Source organism: Nicotiana attenuata, chromosome 1, assembly GCF_001879085.1.
Source record: "Nicotiana attenuata strain UT chromosome 1, NIATTr2, whole genome shotgun sequence".
Taxonomy (NCBI): Eukaryota; Viridiplantae; Streptophyta; class Magnoliopsida; order Solanales; family Solanaceae; genus Nicotiana; species Nicotiana attenuata.
The window spans coordinates 84,130,193-84,154,367 of NC_031989.1; the positions used below are offsets into that span (position 1 = coordinate 84,130,193).

At 40.7% G+C, this 24,175-nt stretch overlaps 1 protein-coding gene across 1 annotated transcript; it reads right to left on the reverse strand.

Annotated features, from left to right (window-relative positions):
• On the reverse strand, positions 20,234 to 20,641 carry LOC109242206 (RNA-directed DNA polymerase homolog; the record flags this gene model as incomplete). Its single annotated transcript, XM_019409064.1, has 1 exon — positions 20,234 to 20,641. A coding segment is annotated over exon 1 (408 nt), but the record flags the coding sequence as incomplete, so codon positions are not given.

Consider the following 24,175-nt stretch of genomic DNA (forward strand, 5'->3'; position numbering starts at 1 on the left):
GAAAATACAACACTTTCCGAAAAATGAAAAAAGTACAATAGAAGTAAGAAGATGCACAAGGTCTGCAAATGGAATGAAGATCTACCTCGAATCATCTACCCGGTATCTACTAAGTACCTCTCGGGACTCTGCTGATACCGATATCCGGATCTGCACAAGAAGTGCAGAAATATAGTATGAGTACAACCAACACAAAGTACTCAATAAGTATCGAGCTTAGCCCCGATGAGATAGTAACGAGGCTAATACAAGGCACGTACGATAAACCTGTGTAGTTATATATCATGAAGTAACGAAATAACAGGTAAAGAATCAAATATAACAACGGGATAGGAGATGAGAAAGAGATAACAATTGCACAAGTAAAGGGGCAACAAACGGAAACATAAAGTAAAGTGACGCAGAGTAAACCTCTTTCAAAAGTAAATAGCGAGACCACAAAGCCAAGTCCACGCTCCAAATATCAAAGTAAATCGCAATGTAATCAATAAATTTGCACGACATCACCCTTCGTGCTTTTACTCTCATCTTCACATATAATGTAAAAATAATTGCAGGGTATTACCCTTCGTGCCTTTACTCTCAGCCTCACATAATAATATAAAAGCAATTGCACTGTATAACCCTTCGTGCGTTTACTCTCATCCTCACATATAATGCAAAAATAATTGCACGGTATCACCCTTCGTGCTTTATCCTCACGTTCACTCAAGCAATAACATCAGTGTATAAATAAGGTACGGAAATACCCTTTGTGCTCAATCACTCTTACTCACAAGAATGGCAACCCTTCGTGCATTTCACTCTATCTCACCAAGTAATCACAAACAACACAATATCAAGTAAGGTGGGAAGAAAATTCGACATCAACAATAGTATTTGAACACAACTCGTCATATGAGAATCTTTCAACAATTAGTGCCAAGAACCAATTAATAAATTCCACGAGTATTTAAAGAATAAGACAATCTTTCTAAAGTATGGAAGACATAATACACAAAATAACATGGTACAAGTAACGCTAATACTACCCACATGCTTATCCTATGGCCAACACATATACAACCATCACATTGCATATACATCGCCCCAATACAGTTCACATAGCAAATAGACTCGATTCTACCCTATTTCCCTCAATTCAAGGTCAACCGAGACACTTACCTCTTTTCGGAACACAATCAACAATCCAACACGACTTTCCTTTAGAACAAACCTCCAAACCAATCAAATCTATCAAATATCATTCAAACAATTCAAAACAAGCTTTAGAAACTACCATCAAATGAAAAACGTTCAATCTTTAATATAATTAAAAAGGTCGACAAAAAGTCAACCTGGACCTGCTTGGTCAAAATCCAAAATTAAGACCAAATCCCGATTACCCATTCACCTCCGAGTCCGGATATGTGATTTATTTCAAAATCCGACCTCAATTCGATGTCTAAATCTCAATTTTACAAAATCTCTAATTTCTACCCAAAACTCCCAATTTCTACTTTGAAATTCCAAGATTTGATGATGAAATTCATGAGAAAGTAATTGAAATTGAACAAAAATAAGTTAAGATTACTAACCTAAGAATTTGGAAGAAATTGCTCTCCAAAAATCGCCTTTATGGAGTCTAGGATTCAAAATGGTCAAATGAGTTATGTTCTGGAATCCCCACATTTTATCCAGCTGCAGATATCGCAATTGTAAATTTTTGTTTGCAATTGTGATGTTCGCAAAAGATAATAGCTTGTCGCAATTGCGACCTAAACTTCACATTTGCAAAGTCCCACTTATTGCAAAATTTATCATGTCTTTGCATTTGCGAAGCTCTCCAGTCTAGCCTCCCAGTCGTAATTGTGACACTTTGATCGCAAATGCAATGCCCACATGCTCGGAAATGCGATCACTGCTTCACAATTGTGAAGCATACCCCTGCCCTATATCGCAAATGCGAGCTTGACTTCGCAAAATCGGCACTCGCATTTGTGAACAGGTCTTCGTAAATGAGAGACCCGCAGATCAACCAGCACCAGAAGTTTTGTTAAGCCAAAATTCAGTCCGCAAAGCAGTCAAAACTCACCCGAGCCCCTCGGGCTCGCATCCACACAATTGTAATAACATGATACAAACTCTCTTTCAAGCTCAAATCATCAAAATAACATCAAATATCAATAATCGATCATTAAAACTCAAGATTTTCAAAGTTAAAACTCAATTTTTTAATTTTCACATAATGCGCCAAAATGTCCTTGGGTCTCCCGGGACCCCAACGAAACATGCGTACAAGTCCAAAATTATTATACAAACCTTTCTGAATTGTCAAAACATCTATCCGAGGTTGTTTACAAAAAACATGGATCGTGGTCAACTCTAGTAATTTTTAAAGTCAAAAATCATACTCCCTCCATTTCAATTTATGTGAACCCATTTGACTGGGCACAGAGTTTAAGAAAAGAGACAAGACTTTTGAACTTGTGGTTTAAAATGAAGCACATATATTTTGTGTGGCTATAAATCATTACATAAAGGTAAATTGTTTCCAAATAGGGAAAGAGGTAATTCTTTTTAGCACGGACTAAAAAGGAAATAGATTCACATAAATTGAAATGGAGGGAGTATTTTTTTTCAAAATTTCGCATATAAAATGTCCAGAAATAGACAAGGACCACGCACGCAAGTCATAAATCATCTAATTGAGCTATCAAATATCTCGAAATACAGAAAAGGAAGCTAATACTTAAAATGACATATCAGATCGTCACATATTATAAGTCAGGTGGGTTTTAAATTAAAAGAGACTCTTCAGTTTTTAATAAAAGAAAAGAACATATGTTGTTAGAACTAAACTATCGTATTTTTTATAAAGAGTTTTGTGTTGGGCTAATACGGCCCAATGATACTATAAATACTTTGTGATATTGTCCGCTTTCGGTTAAACTCGCACGATTTTCCTCAAAATCTCACACCATTAAGAGTATCCAATACTTTATAAATATATACTTTTTTCTACTTTCCATATGAGACTTTGTTCCATGCACCCAACAATCTTCTCATTGAACTAAGTTCCACATGACTAATCACCATTCATGCCCTAATTTTGGAGATTAACTGTATGTTGCCCACATGATATTGAGTATTTACGGTCACCGAAGCCCAAAGACTATACATATGTCTTCAAAGCTACGGGTAAAGGTCGTAATCTCATAGACGGGCAAAGACACTAAGCCTAGCTCCTTGATGTACTTTCAAAGTTTTGCACTTCTCAAGTATAAACAAGAGAGAAAAATAAAAGCACCCCGCTAAAGTTTTTCACAAAACTAACAAAAAGTGTTCTTCAAACTCACATGAGAAGAATGCAAGATGAAAAGAATCTTACTTACTTGTTCTCAATCCCTCAAGATTGCACGAAGTGTTGATTAAAGGAAAAAGAGCGAAATAAAAAATAAATCATATTTTTTGAAGCAAGAGCTTAAAAAACAAATCATCAATGCTTATTTTTAGTATCTATAGCTCTTTAACTAGGCCTTACAATGAATAAAATTATTGAGATTAAGAAATACTAATCCTAATTAAACTAGAATAAGAATAAGATTAAGGAAAACCTAAACAAAAATATTAAAAAAATTCTAGTAAGAATGGGATACCAGCTAACAATCCTAGTTTAACAAGAACTACAAATATAATCCTACAAAAACAAGAAACAAATTACTAGAAAACGGGAAATAAGAAATCCTAATCTTTATAAAAAAGAATCAAAATCTTGAATGGATTCTTGGACTTCTCGAATCTCTTGGATTCTTGGCTTTATGTATCTTGCATCATTCTCCCCTGGTTGAAAAAGACTCGTCCTCGAGTCTAACACTTCTATAGATGGTACAAGATTTTCCATAGTAAAGAGTGAGGACCCAATGTTCACCAGGTTTCAAGTTACATTTCGCTATCTTATCATAGATCTCCTCCACATTGTAAGAAAACTTAGTATTTGGTCTAACTAAATCTCCCTTTCTTAGTTTCAACTTTTTACCAAGCCTTCTACATGTAATCTTTCTATGTTGACTCTCAAACTTCAACTGATGATATGAAGTTATTGGTGTTAGAACTAAGCAACTCCATGTCTAGCTTTGGATTAAGCATGGAGATGAATGCTCTTCTTGGGAATGCATCAATTGCAATGCTTGTACACACATTCACTTTGATTATAGCCATATATATTTATGATGTAAAGTCATCTTGTTACTCCAATATATGGGCTCGTTCTCTCCATTATCCACTTATTTTTAGGTAGTCCTTCATCTTGTTCTTGCATATTCTTATGGACTTCAGGATTAACGCAATACATTACCTTGTTTGGAACAATAAAGTCAACAATCAAGTCAATATTGTGATGAACATATCTGAAAGACACATAATTGAATACTCTAATGGATCGTCATAAAACTTTGGTAGTAAATTCTCAACCTGTGTATCCAATGCATGTTTCTCGTCTCTTTAATAATGATCTTCATCAGTTTCGTTCTCTTCACTCCCTTGATTATTCTACTATTTATCATAATGGACATGACACCTTGGTGCTCTCATGCCTTGGTCAATTTCAACCTCTTCAACTTGCTCAATATATCTTGCTCTACGTAATTGAATTGGTGGATACCGAAGTAGCACTAGTATTGGTATATTAATATTATTTTATGGTGGAGGTTGTAGGCACTGTGGCAGATTTGGTAGTTAACTTTGAAGTACCAAATCTTCAACTAATTCGTTCAAATGCCCCCATTGATTCTATCAAGCTATCTAGCTACACTTTAACACCATCTAGTTGCACCTTAATTTTTTTATTTTCTCGTTCAAGAACTATAGTTCTTAATTTTTGAATTTTTAATTAAAAATACATTGAAGAGGATTCCAAACTTGCTATTTTCTTATCTGCTGACACGATGAAAAAGATAGCAAATCAAGAATTCAGATCTAAAGTCTATGCTCTGATACCAAATTGATGTATATTCAAGTTTTTGCACCTCTCAAAGCACAAAAAAGAGAAAACACAAAAGCACCCCACTAAAGTTTTTATTATAAAACTAACAAATGCATTCTTCAAACTAACATGAGAAGAATGTAAGATGAAAAGAACCTTACTCACTCGTTCTTCAATCGCTCAAGATTATACGAAGTATTGAATAAAGAAATAAGAATAAAATAAAAGATAATCACATTTTTGAAGTAAGAGTTTAAAAACATTAATCACCATTATTTATTTTCAGCATATAGAGCTCTTTAATAGGCTGTACAATAAGTAATTGATGAGGTTAAGAAAAAATACTCATAATTAAACTAAAATAAGGATAGGGTTAAGGAAAATCTATCCTCACTAAAATAGAAAAAAGAACTCTAGTAAAAATGAGATACCAACTAACAATCCTAGTTTGACTAGAACTAAAAATATAATCCTACTAAAACAAGAATGAAATTACCAGGAAACGAGAAATAAGAAATTCTAATCTTTATAAAAAAGAATCATAATCTTGAATGAATTCTTAGACTTCTTGAATTATATGGATTCTTGGGTTTCTTGATCTTGCATCACTCCTACGCCATATTTCGCTATTTCTATACTCGTCCCGCCAAACTATTGGCTCTAATACAAGTTGTTTGGCTAAAATAATGTAACGACCCGATCAGTTATTTTGAGTATTGTATTTTCGTTCTCCCATTTATTGCTTATTATATGTTCATTTATGGTTATGTGACTTGTCGGGGTGGTTGGTTTGGTTCTGAAAATATTTCTGAATAAATTGGGACACTTAGTCCCAAGGCTGGAAGCTTAAGTTGAAAGAGTTGATCGGATATTGACTTATGAGTGAATGTGTAACGACCCGACCGGTCGTTTTGAGCTCTAGCGCGTCGCTCAACAGTTTGGGGCCATGAGCACCTTCACTTCAGGTATTATGACTTGTACGCATGGTCGGAATTGAATTCCGAAGAATTCGGAGATGATTTGGAAAGGAAATTCTCATTTCGGAAGCTTTAGGTTGAAAGAATTGGCTAAGATTGGATTTTAAAGTAATGGAATCAGGATCTGAAGGTTCTAGTAGGTTTGTATGATAATTTCGGACTTGTACGTATGCCCGGATCGGGTTTTGGATGACCCGGGAGCGTTTTGGTGCCTATTGTGGAAGTTAGCATTTTGGAAGAAATTTCATAAGTTTGGGTTGAAGTGCATTTCAGTGTTATCGATATCTGTTTGGGATTCCGAGTCTAGGAGTAGCTCCGTATGGTGATTCTGGAGTTGGGAGCGTGATCGGAAGTGAATTCGGAGGTCCGTAGGTCATTTAGAAGTCATTTGGCTAAAGATAGAAATTTGAAGGTTTTTGAGAAGTTTGACCGAGAGTTTGACTTTTCAATATCGGGGTCGGATTCCAATTCCGATAGTTGGAGCAGGTCCATAATATCGAATATGACTTGTGTGCAAAATTTGAGGTCAATCGGACATGATTTGACGGGTTTCGGCATCGAATGTAGAAGTTTGAAATTTCAAAGTTCATAAAGTTTGGATTGGAGTACGATTCATGATTTCGACGTTGTTTGATGTGATTTGAGGCCTCGAGCGAGTTCTTATCATGTTTTGGGATATGTTGGTATAATTGGTTAAGGTCTTGAGGGCCTCGGGTGGATTTCGGAAGGTTAACGGAATGAATTTCGGACCAAAGAGTTGCTGAAATTTTCTGCAGAAAGCTGTTTTGACGCAACTAGTGCAATCGCGGAGCTGAATTTGGAAGCTTATATCTCGAAATATATAAGGAATCTGAATATTTGCAAAACATAAAAGTTGTTGCCATTGCATTCTAGTTTCTAGAAAGTTAAACCATTCATGATTTGAATATTTTATCAGAAAGCTATGATCGATTGAAGATGACTGGTTGGAGTAGTTCGACAGAATTTTCTGATGCATGGAGCCGACTTTAGAAGCTCATATCTCGGAATATATAAAGAGTTATATGGTGTGCAACCTATCAAATGAAAGATCTTCGAGTCTAGTTTCTAAATTTTCAAACCGTTTGTCATTTGGATATTTCCATAAGGAGTTATGGGCGTTTTAACAAAAGGTGTACAACAAGGGAAAATTATAATAGGATGTACAACCTGCACAGCGCAAGGTACAACTCGATGAAGCCTGGGCAGATTGTTTTAAACACGAGTTTTGGCCCATTTCTTTCATTTCTTTCATTTGGCTTGGACGATTTTGGAGAGCTCAAGGAGGGATTTTCACCAAGCAACACTAGGTAAGTGATTTCTTCCTATTTTTGAGTTAAATATGTGATCTTACATGGATTTAGACATGGAAAATTAGTATAAATTTGGGATTTTTGGGGAAGACCTAGAATTTGAAATTTTGGACTTTTACCTTGAATGTGAGCATGAAAATTAGAGCAAATTATATATTTGAGTTAGTAAAGCTATGGGTAGAATTTATCTTCGAGAAATTTCGGAATCCGGGCACGTGGGCCCGAGGGTATTTTGGTCAACTTTTCGGCAGAGTTGGGAACTTATATAATTTGAATTGTTACAAATATTAGAGTGAATTTTTATTAGTTTGCCCATTGTTTGAATAGTTTTGGGGCGTTGTGCATCAATTGGAGTCGTTGGAAGGGCTTGGAAGCCGGTTATAGAAATTTCGGAGCGAGGTGAGTCTCCTTTCTAACCTTGTAAGAGGGAATTCTCCCCATAGGTGAAATAATTGGTTATGTGCTCCTATTTGTGGGAGCTACATACGCACGAGGTGACGAGAGTCCATGCGTAGCTACTAATATGTGCAAGTCCGGGTAGTCTAGGACCCAAAAGCATGCTATACTTGGATTATCTGTGATCTTATTGACAGTTGAATTTCTTAAATCCTATCGAATTGGTAAACGAATTTCTAAGAGAATTAAACTTCATTTTCTTAAATCATTAAAAGAGAATTGGCTTTTATTTGGATAAATTGTTCCCCGATAAATTCTTAATTTGTTGTTTGAGCATGTATTTCTATGTGTACATGCGTCGCATGTATGATTCGCGAGCAGGGTGATTGTTTAGTTAAATTTGACCGCGTCGCCTGTATGATTCGCGAGCGGGGTAATAGATGCATCTATGGTTCGCGCCGTTTGACCCTCGACAGTGCACATTTTACATTTATGTTGGATCGGGCCGTACGACCTCGGCATGAGTTGCCCATGCTTGTATTGCCTGCCTTGAGATTTATTGAGATTGATATATACTCTCCCCGACTTGAGATAATTGTTAATTAATGGATTATGAATCCGGAGACTTTTAATAAAAAGGAATTTTTACCTGTTTCGTGGCTCATTTGAATTTACTGTCGTTCTTAATAAATCCGTGATTCATCGCATGAATAATATTATTATTGGACCATTAGTAAGTGTCGATGTTACCATCTCGTCTCTACTTCTTCGAGATTAGGCGGGATACTTACTAAGTGCATGTTGTTTTCGTACTCATGCTACACTTGTTGTGCATTTTGTTGCACAGGTACAGGTATTACTAGTGGCCTACTGGGCGTAGCAGCATGGATGATACGGAGACTAGTATTTCTCGAGGCGACCCGCAGCTAGTATAGTCTCTCTCTCAGCATTGTATTTACTTTCTGTCCAATTTGTGTTCCGGACAGTTACTGTACTTTATTCGATTTCTTAGAAATTGCTCATGCACTTGTGACACCGGGTTCTGGGATGATTATGAAGTATTTTGTATTAACTGCTTAACATTCAATTGATTTGAAACGATTATCTTTTACTGGTAAATTTGAAGGAAAGTCATAGTTTTCAAGAGTATTAAAACGAGAATTTAATTAAGTATTTTGGTTGGCTTGCATGATAGTGGTGTTCGGCGCCATCGCGATCCTTAGTGGAATTTGGGTCGTGACAAAATGGCTCCGGAATTGAGTTTTGATGGTTCTGATAGCTCCATATGGTGATTTTGGACTTAGTAGTATGTCCGGATATTGATTTGGAGGTCCGTAGGTTATTTTGGCTTGAATTGGCGAAAGTTGGAAAGTTGAAGGTTTGGAAAGTTGAGAAGTTTGACCAAAAGTTGACTTTGTTGATACCAGGCTCGAATTTTGGTTTCGGGAGTTGGAATAGGTCTGTTATGTTATTTATGACTTGTGTGCAAAATTAAGGTCAATCGGAGTTGTTTTGGTGTGTTTCGGCATTGGTTTTAGAAATTGGAAGTTCAATAGTTTATTAGGCTTTAATTGAGGTGCTATTCATGTTTTCGATATTGTTTGATGTGATTTGAGGCTTCGACTAAGTTTGTATCATGTTTTAGGACCTATTGGTATATTTGGATGGGGTCCCGATGGGCCTCGGGTGTGATTCGGATCATGTTCGGCTCATTTTGGACTTGTTGAACTGCTGAAGTTGCTGTATCTGGTTTCCTTATACGCGTTTGCGAGGGAGGTCTCACAATTGCGAAGTGTCCTTGGGTGACTGGTGAAGTTTGTGCATCGCGTTCATGAGAAGTTGCACGCGTTCGTGAAGGTCTATGGCTCTGTGCATCGCGATCGCGAGAGGGGACTCGCGTTCACGTAGAAGGATGAGGCCGGTTTGGGCCTTCATGTTCGTAGGAGAGGGACGCGTTCGCGTAGGCATTGGATCAAAGGTCATTGCATTCGCGGCAGAGTCATCGCGTTCGCGAAGGAGGAATTGGCAGCTAGGATTTTTCTGCTTCGCCAACGCGAGGCATTTTCCGCGTTCGCGAAGGAGGAGCACAGGGCAAATTTAAAAAACCCAAATTGTGGGTTAGAGTATTATCTTATATTTTGACTTGTGGAGCTCGGCTAAGGGCGATTTTTGTGAGAAGTTTTACTATAAATCAAGAGGTAAGCAACTTTTGATCACTTTTGTCCATTAATATTGATTACCCATTGACTTCTACACCTAGATTATGTGTTTTTAAGGTAAATATGTATTGTAGAGTAAGATTTGGGGAATGAGGTTCGATTTGTGGTCAGAATTGGATACTTTTGGTATGGTTCGACTCGTTATTGAATGGGTGTTCGGATTTTTGTGAATTTCGTCTAGTCCCGAGGTGTGGGCCCGGGGTTGAAATTTTGAATTTGATTAAAGAACATAGATTTAATGGATGGAATCGATTCCTATAGCTTGTATTGATTATATTAAGTTGTTTGTGACTAGATTCGAGTCATTTGGAGGTCGATTCGCGAGGAAAGGGTTTGTTGGAGCATTGAGTTGCGCACTTTGAGGTAAGTAACACTTCTAAACTTGGTACTAAGGGTATGGATCCCTGGAATATGTGTTATATGGATGGTGTTGGGGGTGACGCACATGCTAGGTGACGGGCGTGTGGGCGTGCACCGTTGTAGTTATGACTCGATTGATTCTGGAGTACTGTGTAGTTATCTAGTCTTGTTTTATCCGTGTAATTCCTACGTGTTAGAGTAATTGAGCTGTGATTCATGTTAGAAATCTTGTTTAGCCTATGTGCTTATTCTGTTGGGACCCACTGAGGTTATTTCTATTGTTGAGTATTCGCTTAAAGTGCAAGTATGTACTCAGTCATGTTTATTCATTTGCATATCATATCTCAGTCTCTGTTATCGTTTACTGTTACATCATGTTATCATTGTTGGGTTGAGTGGCATGAGTTTTGTGAGCCTGTGAGACTAGAGAGATTAATGACTGAGTTGGCGCCTGAGAGCCGGATTGTTAGTGATATTGTGGATCGGGATGCACGCCGCAGCAGGCCATATTGGCTTTATTACTATTATTATTATGATGGATTGGGATGCACGCCACAACATGTCTTATTGTCTTATTTATTATTGTGGATTGGGCTGCACGCCGCACCATGACTTATAGTGTCATGACCCAAATCGAAGGGCTGCGACGGGCACCCGGTGCCTAACTCAACCGAGTACCAACATAACGTATCCTTCTTATCATACTATCATGGGTAAATGAGCCAGAAAGGCCATCATGAGATAACCAGAACTAAACATAAAAGAATACTCGACATAGGACGACCCAACATGGTATATAAGCTTATACATGTGACATACGGGCCTATAAGACCGAAATAATCCTTTGTACACTGAAAATATATGCCGACAAGGTCATACAATCATCCATATACATGATATATGTCTAAAAGCCTTTAAGAGTGCATAAACATCATAAAGGTCGGGACAGGGCCCCGCCATACCAATCAATACATATCCAAATCATAGTGACCAAAAGGTAACTCCGGAGTAAGTGGGGTCCACCAACACCTTCTGATGAGCTGATAGCCTACTAGGAGGACTGTCAACCTGTCTATCGGGACCTACAGGAATGAAACGGAGGGACGTCAGTACAAATAAAGTACCGAGTATGTAAGGCATGAAAGCAGTATATAAAAGACATGAAAGAAACATGGAGTAAAGAACTCAACATGTAAGTCTGAATAGCTCTGTGAATCATGAAACATTTATAATGTCATGCATATGTGTATAAATATCATATCATGCATATGTATATGCATACATAACATCATCAAGTCTCTGAGGGCATCCCATTATATCATCTCAGCCTCTGTAGGCGAAATCATCAATGTATACCAGCTGATCAGGTGGTGGTGAGTATATAACGCTACTTTCCCCATACCCATATACATATAATATACGCATATATAATGCCATCTGGTCATGGGTCAATATACATGTAATAAATGAATGCAGTGCATAATGAAGTAAGTTAATAAGATCTCTCTGAATGTCATAAGATCAATATGCCTTCGATTAAAATCATGCAATAAACTTTATCAACTTACGTATTTTCTGAGACACATGAACAGACGATATAATAATAGGACACATGGAGAATCAAGAACATAGGTACCCCTAGTACTTCTAAGAGTAAAGCCATTTGTAAAAGTTGCGTGTTTGCTCATTTCGTTGTATCATATGGATCATTCCAAAAGGAAAGAAGGGATAGCATTAACATACCTTAACTACTTTGAGTCCTTAACACCTTCCAAGCAATTCTTCAAACAACTCAACTCAATATACCATAACATAAGGAGATTCAAAATCGGTGCTGAGTAAAGGCTTCCGCAACTTAAACTAGTAGCTTGTTTATGTAAATTTGGGCAGCATCTCCCTGTAACAAGGGCCTCCTCCAATACCATATACCAACAACAACAAGCAGAGCAATACAACAAGAACAACATCAACAATAGGGTACAAAATATTTTATTAACAAGTCATCAACATATCACGACGAGCGGCAAATTTGGATTGAATCCCTTTAGCACACTTCAACCCCGTTATCATTCATTCTTGAACTTAGTAATATATTTAGTACAATAACCAATACTTTTTAAAATATTTCCAACCATTTATAGTTCATGGAAACAACCTTTCCAAAACAGTTCACTAAAACAATAACATCTCAAACTATTTCAAGTCTCCTCTTGTAGTATTTTTCTCAAATAAGGCAACCAACACACAAACAACTTCAAGAACATGTAGTAGGATGTTATACTCACTTTAACCAGTAGAAACAACACGAAATTTCAGCCAAGCACAACCCACAACTATCCTCAATGACACCATAACACTATAGGTGTTGTATTCTCTTTTTGAATCAACTTTTGGTGTTCAAGTTGGTGTGTAAACACTTGTAGTTCGCCTTGAAAATCTAATATATATGAAGGAGGGACTGATTATTACCTTAATCAACAAGAAAAGCACGAAACAGAGGTTACTTACTTTTGAAGAACCCTCCAAAATAGCCACAAGATGAAGAACTACAATCTAGCAAGCACCATGGGATTTCTAGCATTGGATTCATATTTTTATCTTAGGTTTTCACCCTAGAATCATGGAGGAACCCTTGGAGAGAATTTAGGAGGTTTTAGAAACTGTTTTGGACGAGAAAAATGAGTTTAAAACGACTTAGAATTGCCTTAAATACAAGCTGCAGTATTACACCGACTTTGTGAGTCCCATGGGAGTTGCTTGCGCAGTATCGCGAAAATGCGAATATTTCTCTACTCCGACGTACTATCGATGAACGGTTAAATGAGTTATAAACTACACTCGTAGATCTTCAATTTGGTATATACATCACCCCTAAATTCCAAGTATATTTGGAGAAAAGATCAGCCACATTTGATCTAATTTTCAGCATATTTATAAGGCAAAATGGCCTCCTGGCCACTTAAACTTGCACCCAATTGCCAACCCGGTAAACAAACTTACAACTTCATTTGAACACCTTAACTTGATGGAATGAGTACTAATAAACCCATCCAACCGAGCGTGTATATCAATTGCGCTAACATGTCAAACACGTCATATGCTAGACCATTTATTGCTTGACATGTGTTATTCGTGGGTCCCACTTTTAAAATTAAGTTACCAAAATTTCATTTTATTTTTTACTTTCTTCTCCACTCACCTCTAGGGGTGTGCATTCGAATCAGTTTATCGATAAATCGAATCGATTATTTATTTTCGAAATCGAAATCGAAAAAATCGAAACCTTATTGAAACGATAACGATAAGCATATGTACAAATCGATAATCGATAAGTAATTATCGATAAGGGTCAAAATCGAATCGATAAATCGAATGCACACCCCTAGACTGTAGACACTTGTTAAATGAGTAATTACCTATTTGTGTAGATTAATATAACATAAAGAATGTATATATATTCCGCTACTATTTTGAAAGCGGCTATACATATTATTTTTCCTAGTCTATACCCTTTCCTTTACCTTAAGTCCCTTACCCTATTATTTCCTCTACCACATTTAAGGAATGATCATATTTAAAGATCAAGGGAATGAAGTTCAAATTAATGGAAAACAGAATTAGCCGTGATGATGTGTTTTGTTTTGTTTTGTTTTTTTTATACCGTTGGAGCGTTGGTGGCATACATTTGATCCCTTACTTTAGTTTTGTTGCATGTGCTTGTTGACACAATTTTTATATTATAAATGGTGTTCGTCTTATTTTAGTTTCTTTTTGTCCATATTAGTTAGGCGCGTTTATAGCGATATACTTTCCGTGGAATCCCGTAAATTTTCTTATTGGTGTAATCGATAACCGAATCGATAAGCCCCCAAAATCGATAAATCAAAATCGAAAAAATCAAAACCTTATTGAAACGATAACGATAAGCATATGTACAAATCGATAATTGATAAGTAATTATCGATAAGGGTCAAAATCGAATTGATAAATCGAATGCACACCCCTACTCACCTCCTCCTTCCAACCCTCCCCCCCCCCCCCCCCTAAAAAAAAAACAGTAAGAGAAGATACTACCGGAAAAGTTTCCGACCAAACCCCAAATCCAAGAAATTAGCCAGCTTCCTTCATCTATATTCTACTTCTCTTCTTATTTCTGTTAAATTCAATTAGGAATAGAATTTTTGACAACCAAAAAACCTCAACGGCTGACATCTCCGGTTCGTCGCCGACGCTCTGTTTCTCGTTTGGAACTTGTACTGGCTTGCATCTTCAGTTGTCAGTTCTAAGCTTGACTGGACCATGGTGTTTCTCCATCTAGTATGGGCACTGGTTATCGGTTGAAAATTGATGGATTCAAAAGCATTCCTTATTTGTCAAATAACAAAGTCTGAGGGGCTCTGTTGGTTTGGACAGTAAGATGTCCTCGCTCAATTTATGAAAGAGAGTGTAGGTGTTTGGAGTAATAGTAAAAAGAAAATAAAGTTTTGAGGAGATGAAAAATGTTATTTCCCTTTTAGTTTTCATTTTTCATTTTTTTTATTTAAGTATTTTTTTTAAATCAAATACTGTACTCACGCATGTTTTTTTTGCGTGATTGGCACGATTTTGTCCACATCACCCATGTCACTGCCACACAAGCATAGTCAACTGTCAAAGTGGTTTATTAGTATTCATTCCGTCAAGTTAAGGTGTTCAAATGGGAAAATCGTAAGTTTGTTTATCGGGTTGGCAATTGGGTGCAAGCTTAAGTGGCCAGGAGGCCATTTTGCCTATTTATAAATGTAACTTGTGATGACCTTTGCTAACTTTTGTTCCACAACTCGCTTGATATAAAAATATAATACACGATTATCATACGACTAAAATAATTCTTTAACATAACCTCCTTATGGTCACGACCCTAAACCCAAACCCGGTGTGATGGCGCCTCTCGTGAAGACAAGGCCAGCTGACACACTTCTAATTCACTTTAAGCAATTAGAATAATAAATACTAAGTCTTTAACAGAAATAAAATCCCAAAATAACAGTATAAGTTGCGGAACTAAAAACCAACACAGACCGACATCGGGGTGTCACCAGTCATGAGCATCTAAAACAATACTACAAGTCTGAAAGTCTACTCCACTACTACATAACTGAATCAAAAAGGGAATAAAATAGAGGGAGAATGCACTGCACTGCGAATCGCCAAGCAGCTACCTAGTAAATCTCCGAAGATCTGTTGGAAACTATCAACCCTCAGTAGCAGGACTTGTAGTGCCCGAATCTGCACATAGGGGTGCAGGGAGTAAAGTGAGTACTCCAACTCAATGAATAATAACAATAAATGAAGACTGAGCGATATAAAATCACGTTAAACACAACAATAAGCTATAAGAGGTAGAACAAAATCAGTAACACAATTAAACAGTGAAATCTCATAAAACACCTTTTAAGTAGTCAAACAATTAAAGGAAAAGCAGCTAGAAAGGTAAACACACAAGGACTACCCCTCGGGCTCAGTAACAATAACAGAATCAGCCCCTCGGGCAATATCACAGAACAATACCAACCCCTCGGGCTATATCTCATATCACAATGGGTACCCGCACTCACTGGGGGTGTACAGACTCCTGGAGGGGCCCCTTACGGCCCAAGCGCAATATCAAGCCATCTCGTGGCATCATAAACAGGCTCTCGGCCTCAAATAAATCACAAGCCATCTCGTGGCGTACAATCTCAGGCCCTCGGCCTCATTATCATAATCAGTATATCACTGCTGCGACGTGTAGCCCGACCCAAAAGTATCCTCACAATACAGGCCCTCGGCTTTACTCAGTCAGAATCTCATAAGCCCCGCGGGCAACAGTAAAATATTGAGCTCAACTCAAAAATATCTTTAAAAATATCATTTAACGTGTTTAAAACAAAATAACATAGCTGAGTTTTTTCAAACCAGTAAAATATGGCATGACTGAGCACAAATGTGAAATCAAATAGTGAGGAAAATATCAGTAAAAATCCCCTAAGGGTTCAAACAGTTAGCACGAAGCCCAAATATGGCATTTAGCCCAAAACAAAATAATATCAAACAATTAGCTATCAAATACGCAGTAAAACAATCATTCGGGATGGACTAAGTCACAATCCCCAATGGTGCACGACCCCACGCTCGTCATCTAGCGTGTGCGTCACCTCAACATAGCCGAACGCTGTGTAATCCGGGGTTTCATACCCTCAGGACAACATTTAAAATCATTACTCACCTCAATCCGGCCCAAACTCTAGCTCGCAATGCCTTTGCCCTTCGAATTGGCCTCCGGATGCTCCGAATCTACCAAAATAAAAACGTAATCATCAAAATATGCTAAAGGGACAAAGCCAACTCGAATATAATCGAAAAACCATGCAAATCCCGAAATTACCAAAACTCGACCCCCGGGCCCACGTCTTGGAATTCGATAAATTTTACGTCATTAGATTCCTTATCTCCCCACGAGTTCATACATATCAAAAGTTCCAAAATCCGACCACAAATGGTCTTTCAAATCCTCAATCAAAGGCCTAGGTTTCTAAGCCCTAGCTTCTCTAATTTTACCCTTAATTACAGCTCTAATCCGCGAACTAATACCATAAAAAAGAGTTTTCATAATCCAAAACCTTACCTCAATGATGCCTCCTTGATTTCTCTCTTCAAAATCGCTCAAAGCTCCAAAATTCGTGTTTAAAAGTAGTGAAACCCTATGAAAATTGCGAAGGAGAAAATATAAACATTCTGACCCAGGCTTTTCGCACCTGCAGTCCAGATGTCTCACCTGCGTGACCGCTTCTGCGGTCCCAATGGCCGCACCTACGGTTTTAACTTAACGGCCCAAAACTACATCTGTGACGTTCGCTCCACACCTGCGCCATCGCAGGTGCGGTCAATTAACCGCTTCTGCAGTCACAGCCTTCCTAGGCCTCATCCGCATCTGCGACTTGTCGCCCGCATCTGCGGGGCCGCAGATGCGGTTATTGCAGCAACCAAAAGGCTTCAGCTCTTAAACTCAATTCCAAACCTTCCATCAACCATCCGAAATCACTCCGAGGCCCCCGGGACCTTAACTAAAAGCACCAACAATTCTTATACTACCATTCAAACTTATACCAATCTTCAAAACACCTCAAACAACATCAAAACCACCACAACACATCGAATTCAAGCCTAAGGTTCTAAAATCTTTCGCATTCCGCTTTTTATCAAAAAGTGTACCAAACCACGTCCGAATGTCCTGAAATTTTGCACACACATCCCAAATGACATAATGAAGTTGCTGCAACTTTCGGAATTCCATTCCGACCCCTATATCAAAATCTCACCTATCAACCGGAAAACGCCAAAAACTCAATTTCGCCAATTCAAGCCTAAATCTACTCTGGACCTCCAAAACACATTTCGATCACGCTCCTAAGTCCCTAATCATCTCCCGAAGCTATCCGAACCATCGAAACTCACATCCGAGCCCTCTAACACATAAGTCAACATCCGATTGACTTTTCCAACTTAAGCCTTCTTAAAAGAGACTAAGTGTCTCAAACCTTCTCAAAACCTTTCCGAACCCGAACCAACCAACCCGATCACATATAAAACCGATAATTAAAGAAAATAGAAGCAAAAACGGGGGAAATAGAGCAGTAATTCATAAGACGACCGTTCGGGTCGTCACATCCTCCCCCTCTTAAAAAAACGTTCGTCCTCGAACGAGTCAAGAAACATACTTGAAGCCTCAAATAGGTAAGGATATCTGCTCCGCATCTCCCGCTCGGTCTCCCAGGTAGCCTCCTCCATGGGCCGACCTCTCCACTGCGCTTTCACTGAAGCTATATCTTTTGATCTCAACTTTCGAACCTGACGCTCCAAAATAGTTGTTGGCTCCACATCATAAGTCAGATCACCCTCCGACTGAACCGTACTGAAATCCAGAACATGAGACGGATCCCCAACATACTTCCGGAGCATAGAAACATGAAACGCAGGGTGCACACTTGACAAGCTGGGTGGCAAAGCAAGTTCATAAGCCACCTCCCCAATCTCCGAAGTACCTCAAAAGGCCGAATGAACTGCGGACTCAATTTACCTTTCTTTCCAAATCTCATAACACCCTTCATGGGTGAGACCTTCAACAGAACCTTTTCACCAACCATGTAGGACACATCCCGAACCTTCCGGTCCGCATAGCTCTTTTGCCTCGACTGCGCTGTACGAAGCCTCTCCTGAATCACCTTCACCTTGTCTAAAGCATCCTGTACCAAATCTGTACCCAACAGCCTGGCCTCGCTCGGCTCAAACCAACCAACTGGAGATCTACACCGCCTCCCATACAAGCCTCATATGGAGCCATCTGAATACTCGACTGGTAGTTGTTATTATAAGCAAACTCTGCGAGCGGTAGAAACTGATCCCATGACCCTCCGAAATCAATGACACAAGCGCGTAACATGTCCTCCGATATCTGAATAGTGCGCTCAGACTGCCCGTCTGTCTGAGGGTGAAAAGTTGTGCTCAACTCAACCTGAGTACCCAACTCTCGCTGTACAAACCTCCAAAACTGTGAAGTAAACTGAGTGCCTCAATCTGAAATGATGGATACCGGGACACCATGCAAACAAACAATCTCCCGGATATATATCTCTGCCAACCGCTCTGAAGATTAAGTAGTACATATAGGAATGAAGTGCGCGGACTTGGTCAGCCGTTCTACAATTACCCAAATAGCATCAAATTTCTTCAAAGTCCGTGGGAGCCCAACTACAAAATCCATGGTGATCCGCTCCCACTTCCACTCTAGAATATCCATCCGCTGAAGCAAGCCACCCGCTCTCTGATGCTCATATTTCACCTGCTGACAATTGAGACACCGAGCTACAAATCCCACAATGTCTTTCTTCATTCTCCTCCACCAGTAATGCTGTCTCAGATCCTGATACATCTTCGCGGCACTCGGATGAATGGAATACCGCGAGCTATGGGTCTCCTCCAGAATCAACTCCCGAAGCCCATCCACATTGGGCACACAAATCCGGCCCTGCATCCTCAACATGCCATCATCGCCGATAGTCACGTCTCTGGAATCATCATGCTGAACTCTGTCCTTAAGGACAAGCAAATGAGGATCATCATATTGGCGCTCTCTGATGCACTCATATAAATAAGACCGAGAAATCACACAAGCCAATACCCTACTGGGTTCCGTAATATCCAACCTCATGAACCGATTGGCCAAAGCCTGAACGTCAACTGCAAGAGGTCTCTCCCCAACTAGAATATACGCCAAACTCCCCATACTCACCGCCTTTCGGCTCAAAGCGTCCGCCACCACATTGGCCTTCCCCGAGTGATACAAGATAGTAATGTCATAATCCTTAAGCAACTCCAACCACCTCCGCTGCCTCAAATTGAGATCCTTTTGCTTGAACAAGTGTTGGAGGCTGCGATGATCAGTATACACCTCACAAGACACACCATACAAATAATGCCTCCAAATCTTCAACGCGTGAACAATGGCAGCCAACTCCAAATCATGAACGGGGTAGTTCTTCTCATGAGGCTTCAACTGACGAGAATCATATGAAATAACTCTACCCTTCTGTGTGAAATAACACACCCAATACCAACTCTCGAAGCATCACAATATACGGTATAAGAACCTGAAGCTGATGGCAATACTAACACTGGAGTTGTGGTCAAGGTAGTCTTGAGCTTCTGAAAGCTCTCTTCACACTCATCAGACCACTGAAATGAAACACCCTTCTAAGTCAACTTGGTCAAGGGCGATGCAATAGACGAAAATCCCTGAACAAACTAGCGATAATAACCCGCCAAACCAAGAAAGCTGCGAATCTCTGTAGCTGAGGACGGTCTGGGCCAACTCTGAACCACCTCTATCTTCTTTGGGTCCACCTGAATACCCTCGCTGGACACCACGCGCCCCAAGAAAGCCACTGAAATGAGCCAAAACTCACATTTGGAGAACTTTGCATAAAACTTCTCCTCCCTCAATTTTTGCAACACCACCCTCAAATGCTCCGCGTGCTCCTCCTGACTACGCGAGTACACCAGAATATCGTCAATGAAAACTATGACAAATGATTCGAGATACGGCCGGAACACACTGTTCATCAAATGCATGAACGCTGCTGGGGCATTGGTTAGCCCGAAAGACATCACCAAGAACTCATAATGACCATATCGAGTCCTGAAAGCTGTCTTAAGTATATCTGAGTCCTTGATCTTCAACTGGTGATAACCCGAACGGAGATCAATCTTGGAGAACACTCTCGCTCCCTGAAGCTGGTCGAACAAATCATCGATACGAGGCAAGGGATACTTGTTCTTAATTGTTACCTTGTTCAACTGCCTATAATCAATGCACATTCTCATCGTGCCATCCTTCTTCTTCACAAAGAGAACCGGCGCACGCCACGGTGACACACTAGGACGAATGAACCCCTTATCCAGGAGTTCCTGAAGCTGTTCCTTTTACTTCTTTAACTCCGCTGGTGCCATACGATACGGCAGAACAGATATGGGCTGAGCGCCCGGCACCAGATCGATACCAAAATCAACATCCCCTGTCCGGTGGCATGCCCGACAGGTCTGCAGGAAACACGTCGGGAAAATCCCTCACAACTGTAACAGAATCAATATTGGGAGTCTCTGCACCGACATCCCTCATAAAGGCTAGATATGAAAGACAACCTTTCCCAACCATACGCTGGGCCTTCAAGTAAGAAATCACCCTGCTGGGTACATAATCGATCGAACCTCGCCACTCAATCCGTGGCACACCAGGCATAGCCGAAGTCACTGTCTTGGCATGACAGTCCAGAATAGCCCGGCACGGAGATAACCAGTCCATGCCCAAAATAACATCTAAGTCCACCATATATAACAATAACAGATCCACTCGGGTCTTCAGACACCCAATAGTCACAACATACGACCGGTACACACGGTCTACCACTACTGTATCGCCCACCGACGTAGAGACATGAACATAAGAAACAAGGGACTCGCAGGGCATATCCAGATAATGGGAAAAATAAGACGACACATAAGAGAAAGTAGAACCAGGGTCAAATAACACAGAAGCATCCCGGCGGGAGACTGAGATAATACCTGTAATCACCGCATTTGAAGCAATCGCATTAGGCCTAGCTGGAAGTGCATAGAAGCGGGCCTGACCACCACCGGATCGACCTCCCCCTCAGGGGCGACCCCTAGATGACTGTCCTCCACCCCTAGCTAGCTGGGTGGGTGGTGAAGTGGCTGGGGCTGAGGCTGATGGTTGAACCCTCTGCTGAGATGAATCCCCAAGACGACAAGGACACTACTTCCACAGCTGGACCATCTCTCCACACTCATAGCAGCTCCCGGGTGCTGGAGACGGGGACTGATGGGAACCCCTAGCACCGGAATGACTAGCAAACGCAACTGGCGTAGAAGAATCCTGAACTGATGGAGCACGGGACGAACCTTGGCTGGAAGTGCACTGAGTGAGGAATGACCCTGCTGAGAACCGTGAGAACCATAGCCTGATGATGCCCCGCGATAACCTGGGCGAGCTGACTGAGCATGCCTGAACTAACGGCCTCTACTGTGCTGATACTGGCCCCTCGAAGGAGCGCCCCCATAACTACCATGACCACGAGGCCTCTTGGCCTCCCTCTCCTCACGCTCCTAGCGATGAACTGACTCAATCTCACGAGCAATATCCACAACCTCCTCAAACGTAGCACTTGACACTCTCTCCCTAGTCATGAGAACCCGAAGCTGGTAGGCGAGGCCATCAACAAACCTCCTGATCCTCTCTCTCTCCGTAGCAACCAGCCAAATAGCATGTCGAGCTAACTCTGAGAACCTTATCTCGTACTGAGTAATAGTCATATCCCCCTATCTCAACTACTCGAACTGCCTACGCAGCTCCTCCCTACGGGACTGTGGAACATACTTATCCAAAAATAGAGCGGAGAACTGCTACCAAGTCAGAGGTGCCGAACCAACAGGCCTACGCCTCTCATATGCCTCCCACCAAGTGAAGGCGGCTCCGGTAAACTGAAAGGTTGCGAATGCAACCCCGCTGGTCTCCAGAATACCCGCGGTGCGAAGAATCCTCTAACATCTGTGTAAGAAGCCCTGGGCATCCTCGCCCTCAGAACCACTGAAAGTAGGAGGCTGGAGTCTGCCAAACCTCTTCAATCTGTGCTGCTCATCCTCTGGCATAACTGGAGCTACGTAACCCTGAGCAGCTGCCACTGGCTGGGCTAGTGGTGCCTTAGGTGTCTGCACTCCTTGAACCACCGGATCGGGTGTGCGGGCAGCGGGAGTCTGAGAGCCTCCCCCTGCCTGAGAAGTGGCTGCGGCAGTAGAGACCGCGACCGCCGGAGCAAGACTCGTACATACTGTCAAAATCTGGGCCAAAGTCTCCTGAAGACCCGGAATCAAAATGGGCACAACTGATGCCTGAGCTGGTGCTGCTAGAGTGTCCACAACTGGGAATTGCTCCTGAACTGGGGCGGCTGGTGGATCAGCAGGTGCTGCCCCAGCTGCTGTGTGGGCTGCACCTCTACCCCCACCACGGCCTCGACCCTAAACCCAAACCCAGTCGTGATGGCGCCTCTCGTGAAGACAAGGCCAGCCGACACACTTCCAATTCACTTTAAGCAATTAGAATAATAAATACTAAGTCTTTAAGAGAAATAAAATCCCAAAATAACAGTATAAGTTGCGGAATTAAAAACCAACACAGCCCGACATCGGGGTGTCACCAGTCATGAGCATCAAAAACAATACTACAAGTCTGAAAGTCTACTCCACTACTACATAACTGAATCAACAAGGGAATAAAATAGAGGGAGAATGCACTGGGCTGCGAATCGCCAAGCAGCTACCTAGTAAATCTCCGAAGATCTGCTGGAAACTATCAACCCTCAGTAGCAGGACCTGTAGCGCCCGAATCTGCACACAGGGGTGCAGGGAGTAAAGTGAGTACTCTAACTTAGTGAGTAATAACAATAAATGAAGACTGAGCGATATAAAATCACGTTAAACACAACAATAAGCTATAAGAGGCAGAACAAAATCAGTAACACAATTAAATAGTGAAATCTCATAAAACACCTTTTAAGCAGTCAAACAATTAAAGGAAAAGCAGCTAGAAAGGTAAACACACAAGGACTGCCCCTCGGGCTCAGTAACAACAACAGAATCAGCCCCTCGGGCAATATCACAGAACAATACCAGCCCCTCGGGATATATCTCATATCACAATGGGTACCCGCGCTCACTGGGGGTGTACAAACTCCGGAAGGGGCCCCTACGGCCCAAGCGCAATATCAAGCCATCTCGTTGCATCATAAACAAGCTCTCGGCCTCATATCAATCACACGACACCTTGTGGCGTACAATCTCAGGCCCTCGGCCTCATTATCATAATCAGTATATCACTGCTGCGGCGTGCAGCCCGACCCAAAAGTATCCTCACAATACAGGCTCTCGGCCTTACTCAGTCAGAATCTCATAAGCCCCTCAGGCAACAGTAAAATATGGAGCTCAGCTCAAAAACATCTTTAAAAATATCATTTAAGGTGTTTAAAATAGAATAACATAAGGGTTCAAACAGTTGGCACGAAGCCCAAATATGGCATTTAGCCCAAAACATAATAATATCAAACAATAAGCTATCAAATACGCAGTAAAACAGTCGTTCAGGATGGACTAAGTCACAATCCCCAACGGTGCACGACCCACGCTCGTCATCTAGCGTGTGCGTCACCTCAACATAGCCGAACGCTGTGTAATCTGGGGTTTCATACCCTGAGGACAGCATTTAAAATCATTACTCACCTCAATCCTGCCCAAACTCTAGCTCGCAATGCCTTTGCCCTTCGAATTGGCCTCCGGATGCTC